The 8,383-nt window shown below is 36.6% G+C and overlaps 1 protein-coding gene across 1 annotated transcript; it reads left to right on the forward strand.

Moving 5' to 3' along the window:
* The first annotated feature begins 6 nt into the window (after positions 1–6).
* TFB2M (transcription factor B2, mitochondrial) lies at positions 7–7,445 on the forward strand. Its single transcript, XM_019612760.1, has 8 exons — positions 7–61; positions 688–776; positions 1,666–1,819; positions 2,219–2,367; positions 3,809–3,898; positions 4,463–4,525; positions 4,966–5,117; positions 6,426–7,445. The coding sequence occupies exons 1-8, from the start codon at positions 25–27 to the stop codon at positions 6,610–6,612; spliced, it is 921 nt and encodes a 306-aa protein (XP_019468305.1). The 5' UTR covers positions 7–24; the 3' UTR covers positions 6,613–7,445.
* Positions 7,446–8,383: the final 938 nt, after the last annotated feature.

The raw sequence follows: 8,383 nt of genomic DNA on the forward strand, positions 1-8,383 counted from the left end.
GGCTGGGCTGCTCATGGGGTGTGGATGTGGCGTTTGGGTTGTACGGAGCTTCGGGGGGAGCGTGAGTGTTTGCCTGGGGCTCGAGTCACTGCCGTTAGTTGCTTCGCTATGAAGTAGGGATTTAAGCCCTTCTCTGGGTGATGCGTCGGGTCTTGTAGGCTGACGCTGCCTCTGCATAGCCACAGACTGCGGGCCCTTCACAGAGCTCACCCTCTGCAGCTACCGAATGCTTTTACGCTTGCGAATCTGGTCAGCCCTTTCCTCCCCTTACAGGAGGGACATGACGAGCTCCACAGTGTTGTGGTGTCCCTGTTCGTTGCAGAGGAGTTGGACTAGATGGCCTTCAGAGGTCCCTTTCAACCCTAAGGATTCTATGGTTCTCTTTTGCCTGTATGGATAATGTGGGTGAGGTTTCAAAATGTGACTCAGTTGGCAAAAGAAAAAGCAGCAGAAAAACTTGAGATAGGCCTGGTGTTCCCTCAGTGTAATGCAGCAAGTAATCAGAGGAAGGCTGTATGTAAATGTGTTTTTTAACTGTTTTGAAGCATACTTAGGTAACGTGAGCTATCTCCTTATTGAAGGTGACATGATCCAGGGGCTGTGTTGAGAAAAACACAAAGAAAATCACTTCAAAAATTATTTATTTATTTATTTATTTATTTATTTATTTATTTTGTATCATTTCAGGTCCTGGAGTCTTGACCCGGACTCTACTCAATGCAGGTGTCAGAGTGGTAGCTCTAGAGAGTCACCCAGCTTTCCTTTCAAAACTACAGGTATGTATCTGATGTGGTATCCCATATCTAAGATCTAAGAGGGAAGTAAGATATGAACTAAGAAATACATAGTAACTGTTGGATCAAAAAGGAGCTAGCTAGTAATCATTACTTGAAACATCTGAGATGATGCTGAGTATTATTAAGTATTGTTTGGTTTTACATTGCATGTTTACTAACAATCTATTTTATATCCTGTTCATCTGTCATCTTGTGTATGTGTGTATGCATTCGAGTTTGTCTCCCTGTGAATAGTTCCATATAAATAGTAGAGGCTAACACTCATCAAAATCATTGTAGCAGTGTGTGCTTAGGCAGAATGCCTGCATGTAGCTTTCAAAAATTTATGAAGACAGTGTGGTTATAATCTCGCAGTATTATTTAATCTGTTGCCTTGCTGTTGGCTGGCAATACTGGAACTTCGACAAGCGTTGCCTCTTCACTTTAGCACTGCATGGTTTCAAATGTTCTCAGACACAGAGCCTTAGAAATTGCACTGCATGGATTGTGTTACAATAAAGATGACGAAGTAAAGACTCTCACATTTTTAAAATGTGCACTAGAGTCATATTTTATGCATGATTCTCTGCATATATGAAGATTTCAGTTGTAAATCACTTAAATGTAGTGGTTGATTAATAGTGCAGATTAATACTTATTACTTGCCTAGGGAGGGTTTTAAAGCTCCAGTTGAGCAGCAGAGAAATGCCTTGCGTAATAAAGGAAGCTATTCTGTCTGTCAGTTATAGGAAGCAGCTCTGAAACCTGACTCTTTCTCACTGGATATTTATTTTCTGTAGCGCTTGAGTAATTTTTTGTCTGGGCTGAGTGTTTGGTAAGGCAGCTTACTGCATTCGGATTTCTTCAACTGAAACTTAATTTGGTTTAGTCCTTAGAGAATAGCCTGGATGGACAGTTAAAGGTAATTTACGGTGATTTCTTCAGACTGGATCCTTTGGTTACTGGAGCAGTGAAACCACCTGCTGTGTGTTCTGACAAACTTTTTGAAGCCATGGGTATAGCAGCAGTTCCTTGGAGAGCAGGTAGGTGTATACGATCACACATTACAAATACATCTGAAGGGTGCATAGACATTTTGGCAAGATCTTTGGGACTTGCTTGAGGTACCTGTCCTGTTTTAACATAGCTGTTGCATTTGTGGATGTTGTTTGCTTATTTCCTAATTTTCAGTTTTATTTAGTTAGGTTCTTTGTAGCTTCAAGAAATGGCAAAATGAAGTCTCACTTGTTTGTCATAATAAAGATTTAGTCTAATGCCCACAGGGCTTAGCTTTGAATAAAGCTTGAATTTTATTTGTTCTTGAATGAAATGAGCAGACAGATCTTTCCCTTGTTGTGTTGTAATGTACACATTAGCATAAATGAGATTGTCTGGTACCTATTGTAAAATTTTAAAGACACTTTTACACACTATTGAAACAGATGTACCTGTGAAAATTTTTGGAATCTTTCCACAAAGAAAGGAGAGGAACACACTTTGGAGGCTACTTTTTATCCTGTATGAATGCAGTTCCATATACAGATATGGAAGAGTAGAACTCAACATCTTTATAAGTGAAAAAGAATACAAGGTATGTGCGAGAGATTTTAAAGGTAGTAGAGAATAAGTGATGCTTCAGAGAACACCAAAACATTATGTAGTCAACCTTTCTGCTAGGGAATTCTTTTCTTCTGCCAGAATTTTTAAAATCTTGTCTGTTTCCTGCTTTTTCTCTTTATGAATTTATAACACACATGCAAAAAAAAGGAAAGGTCTGTTGTCACTTAACCATAAATCCTTCAAATGTGAAGGTTGGTCCTTGTGAAGGATATGCAGCAGCAAAAGTTGCTTTTTGTTGTAACTTCTGGGATGCTGGCATTCTGTGGTGCTTTTGCAACAAAATTTTTTGCAAGTAGCAGCTAACAGTTAATGAAGAGGGAATTCAAAAGGCCTCTTGAAGAGGATACAGAATTACTAAATAGCAAGCTGAATTTCATGTCCTCTTGATCCAGCTTTGCGTGCAGTACTGCAAAAAATTGAGGCAAAATGTGAATGATTTGCACACCTTTTTACTGAAGCTGTGTACACTAAAATGGAGAGTAGCTTTCTGGGTTACATGTTCATAATTTGTGCGGTCCCAGTCTTTCAGAACTGTACTTCTAGTTCAAGGCAACTTTTTTCTTTTTATGAAACAGCCTCATAAAGCACTAAACTTTGATTACTTGAGGTAAGGAAAGACTTTGAGGTATGCCTAAACAGGCTGTATTCTGTTTAACATTTAACACCCTACTGGAAAAAAAAAAATTAAGTTCCCAAGTATATTTATTTGCAAAATGTCAGATTGGATACTGCTGAAATACCATCTGTTATCTTTCTAATGGCCAGACTTCTGAGCAAAGAATTTTCAGTTTTCTTAAATGAGTTTTGAGAACCAAAGTAAGAGCAGTGAGAACCTTCTTCTAGTGGGCTCCTCTGGTTCTCTTTTATGACTTCTTTCTTTGACCTATTTGAACATAACCATGAGAATTTTCTTTTTGATTTTGTGTTTTTTTGTTTTTTAACACTAAGAGTTGTCAAATCTGTGCTGCTGTAATATCGAGAGGATGACTGCAAGCTGCTTAATGGTCAGCTTGGCTTACTGTGTATCATATTAGGAATATTCTCCTACCAGTGTGAAAGAAGCTGTAAACTTCACTTACGTTGCAGTTTTAAAACAAAATATGATCCCCGTTTCTCCTCTGTTTGAAACTTGCCTGTGCCTTGTACAGTACAAGCTGGAAATTCCTACACAGTTCAGTTATCCAAATAATTACTGCAAAGAAATACTTAGACTGCCAGAATGTTTTCTAATTGTGCTTTCTAGTAAGACATACAAAAATAGCACAGATTGGAGGCCAACTTAGACTTCACTTCGAAATTTTAGATTTAACTCTGAAGTTCTTGCCACTTGTTAAAATTATAAGGATTTTTCTTAGATGAAGTAGCAAACTTGTTTTTGAAATTAAAATGCTCTTGCTTTGTTGTTTTGTTAGGTATTAACAGCAAAGCCTGGGGAATTGAGAATTTACCAAGCACTTTCTGTGCTTTGGCAAGCGGGATGTGACATTCAGCTACTGCACATGGTAAATTTTTGTACTGACTGGGCATGTTTAATGCTGTAATTGTGTATAGAGAAAGGAATTTATACCATTTTTGCTATTGTAAACTAACTGGAAGCTAATTTGGCTTTTAGATTAGTCAGAGAACTACTGAAGACTGGGATATAGAAGAGTCTTTTCAGCCTTGCTGGGTGTTGTGTGAGACTCAGACTGTCCTTCCAGTCTCAGTCTTCTTTTCATGTCCTCTGTATTTTGACTTCATGCATGCTTTTGCCTTCCTGAGCAGTTTTCAGTAGAAATAATATTTTCTGTTTCTGTGCTTCTCATGAAATGAAGGCCTGCTTCTCCAGTTAGTCGAGAAATATCATACCTTATCAAATGTGTTGGGGAGCTTAAGGACTTGTTGTATAGACACGCACTGCTCTTACGCTGTCTTCCTTGAATGTGTTTAAAGCTGATTCTGGAGTGAAGTTGTTGAATGAAGTTTAAAATGGAGTAAATTTCTAATTTGATAGTATTGATGATAAATGCTTTTCTAAATTGTCGCAAAGCACTTTAATTCTGTAATGTATTTGCTCCCTCTCTAAGGAACCTTGGTCATCATTTCTAACTAATCTGAAAAATGGGCGACTGGCAATTCCAAAGAGCACGGTAAGAGCAATGTATTCCTTTTTCTTCTTTTAGAGATGCAGATAAACCGTTTAGATATAGATTAAAAATAACTTCATGACAGATCCCACAGATCTCTTTTGATTGCAAACTGTATTTTTTTAACAAGTGTTCTGGCTAAAAGTCACAGATGGCATGTAGGTGCATCAGAAGTGTTGTCTGTTTCCACTAAGAAAATCAAATTTTTATTTCTTAAGTAGTTGTAGCGTATCTGTTTGATTTCTCATTTCCTTTCTTGTGAAGCTATTTTAGTTACAGAATGAAATTTTATAGCCTTGGCATCCAATGGAATTACCTTGATACGACTTGTAAAAGCCTTTCAGAAATGTTACTGCTGGTACAGATGAAGCACTTTATCTAAGATAAAGACAGACGCCTTAAAAGTAAGTTATTTTCAGGGACTTATTTCATTTTTCTTGCAGAGGCTGCCAAATGACCATCTATGTTTGGTACGACTGACTCCCCAGCAAAACCTGTTTACAGGAGGCTTGAAGCCTGCTAATTCAGCTACCTTTATTTTCATGGTGAAGCAGTGTCTTACTAAACCCAGGTCTAAACTTATTGATAGATTAAAGTAAGTATGGAAAAAAAACAATTTCTATACACTTTCTGTTTTTTTTCTTTGTGGCTGAAATAGAACCTCTTTATTAATTATCTATACACAGAATAGAAAACTTCATCTTTCCAGGCCCAAATACACTATTTTGGGTACTATTCCCGGTCTTTGCTCACAATTTTGAGGCTTGGCAAGAAGGTAGACAAGTATATAGAGTACAGATTTGCATTAAGCGTCTTTTCTTCAAATGAAGAAACTTTCATTCTGTTTAGACATTAAAAAATACCAAGATTTTGCAAGTATAAAAATTAAAAAGCTGAAGAAGACGTTTAGATTAGCATTGCTTTGATATTTCTTATAATGAAATCAGCTGAAGGTTATTGAAAGTTGAGTAGGGATGTCCTCAAATGGCTTTCTGTCATTGAATTAAAAAATCAGTTTTTAGATTTATTTACCAATTATGCAGCTCTCTAATTATTCTCTTTGATACAACACTGGAGCTTTGCTTTATGGTCACTAGATTTCTGTTCCCATAAGTGAGACATGTTTGCACTCTCTAACGTATTGAGTTCATTGGTTGATGAAAATAACGTCTCACTTGTTAGTAGGGGTTTATGGATGTAAGTTTCTGGATAGGTGTTGTGGGGATAAACAAAAAAGTTAAGACATCCCAGTAACTCATTTAGCAAAGACAAGTGCAAAAAGCCTTAATGGATTTCTTTCTTAAAGCTCAGTGATGTACCTGCTCTCCCCTCTATCTTTCAGCCAGGCAATGAAGCTAACCTTGAAGGCTTTTAATGTGCATCTTCTGTATATTTAGATACCTTTTATGAGAAATAATTAATGTGTATGCACATTTTATAAAAGGTCTAGTTTTCATTTAAATGATGTGAAAACAGTTTATAGATCTGTTTATATATAGAAGAAAATACCTGGGAGGTGTAAGCCACGCTAAATCATGCTATACCAAAGCACTTCCTTGAAAATGACCTTGGCTTTCATTTCCTGCACATGGAAGAATAACCCCCTTTTTTTCTGTAATGCTTGTTGCTAATTTAGGCAGCTTGAGATAGAGGTGGATTATGTTGTTATTCTCTCTCTTCTGGGTGCTTTATTTGTTATTTGCATGTTGTCTTAGTAGGAGTTTCTTTCTGTTTGCAGTATGGATTGAAAATATCTTGTGTAATAACATTTTTTGGGAAGAAATTGTTAACTTCTTGAAGCTGTGGAAGGATGGAATTGATCTTCAGATAGTGCTTCTTGCTCTTTAATTTTTCACAGGAATAAGTGCTCCTTTGTGATCATCTTTTGCTTTGTTTGTTTCAGTTCATGGAGCTTGGACAATGCTGACAAATTATTGAAAGCTCTAGAAATTCCAAACTACATTGAAACTGGTAATGTATACCCAGAAGACTATAAGCGTCTGTTTTGTGCTTTGCAAAACTCTAGTGTGTTCACTGAAAGCTGGTTCCATGATGAGGTCTTGGAAAGTATAAGGAACATAAACTTGTGAATCTAAAGCTGCTGTCTTTTGGAAGATCATCATTGCTTCTGGAAGATTACTGTAATAAGAAATGATTTGAATAAAATCGAGGTATTATTAGCTAGATGGCTTCCTGTCCAAACAGGAAAATAAACAAGTGAAAAGAGCCCTTCTATATGTGATGAAACTATGAAATTTACAATTAACTTGGTTGCAATCCTATCCAGAATGGACAAACTTTGCATCTTCTCCGGGAGCACATTGGTGACCTGCTGCTTTTGGATGTGCCACTTAAACTGAACTTAGTACTATGCTACTGTGTATTTACAGCACTTGAAAAAAATAACAGACCAAATAGTGATGTGTGTGGTTGGTATTTTAGTGTGTGTGATTGGAATGCAGATTCACAAAATACACAGGTCTGTATAACCACTGAATCTCTTCTATTGTCTGCTCTGAAAAACCTCGCAGTCTAAAATAATATAATAAAGAGGTGGGTTAATAAATGCAAGGTAATGACAGCATGGTAAAACATCAATAGAGTTTTGAATAAAATTGTTGTATTTATGGTTGGGTAAAACAAAATAGCATTTTTTTTCTTTCGAAAACTTGAAATGGCTGAACACTGGGCAGTCTGCTGTAGTTTACCATTAATGCAAGTACCTGTATAAAGATGGGCTTTATCTTATTTTGGTCTGAAATCCAAGTCACCGGTTCATTCAGTGTTGTAGAAATGGTTGGGAAAAAGAATTTTGTTAACTTCACCCTTCGCAATATAAATTTGTTTAATATGTATTATGTGTATATAAAACCTTACTTTAAGATGACATGCTATTAAAATTGTCTTTTTAGCCACACTCTTCCACACTGGAGCTTGTTTCTTTTTCCCTTTATTGTTTTGACACGTGATTATTCTGTCTCTTTCTGATGGTGTTGACAGGCTGTACTCGCTCTGTTTTCTCCATTGTCTCCTCTGGGAGAATAAAATGCTGAGTGAATAAAATGCTTTCTCAGGGTGCTATCTACAGGATTTGGAAAACAACCACCAAAGCAATGCTAACAGAAAATTGTATTTCTTAAGTATAGTTGGAAGCATATGTGACAGGCATTCGCCTCTTTTTAGAGCTCTGAAAGTCTTCCTGTAGCTCCTGGCACAGAAGGAAAACTGATTTCAAGGAGCTTCAGTTCATTCTCCTAGCTAGGCTGCTGGTCACTACTGCACTATTACAATTTCAGGTATGTGTTTTAAATTGCTGTCTTGTGTCATGTTCGTATGATAAAACTAATGGAAAGGCTAAAGCTTAATTAGCATTCTGTTTTAGAGCAGTATTGCTGTTATGATGTAGATCTTGAAGATCTATGGCTTTTTTCTGATTAGATATCTTAGTGTGTAGTTGAGATAACTTGCATTATGAATTGACTTTAACAGAAGCAATTCTACCTCTTATCAGTTTCAGTGGATGGTAACTGTCTTATCTGCTGGTTAACAGGAATGCAGTGTCTCCTGGCCTGATTTTTATTTTTATTTCCTTGAATAAAATGTTTGTAGCTTACTGCAGCAACGTACCAGGGAAAATATTCAATATGTAAAATATAGATAGCAGTGGTCTTATATAAATTTATTTAGTGTCTTGAACAAAAAAGAAAATGAAGAAAAAAAGAAATGTGTTTTTTTTTTAAGTGCTGTAGGCCAGTAGCCTTTACAGAGCGAATGCAGAGAACTCCCAAGATAACAGTAGGAGTCTGTAAGTGTATCCCCTTGACCGTTTAGCAATTTATAGGCAATATTTTCACAATTCTT

The sequence above is a fragment of the Meleagris gallopavo genome, chromosome 2 (assembly GCF_000146605.3).
Source record: "Meleagris gallopavo isolate NT-WF06-2002-E0010 breed Aviagen turkey brand Nicholas breeding stock chromosome 2, Turkey_5.1, whole genome shotgun sequence".
Taxonomy (NCBI): domain Eukaryota; kingdom Metazoa; phylum Chordata; class Aves; order Galliformes; family Phasianidae; genus Meleagris; species Meleagris gallopavo.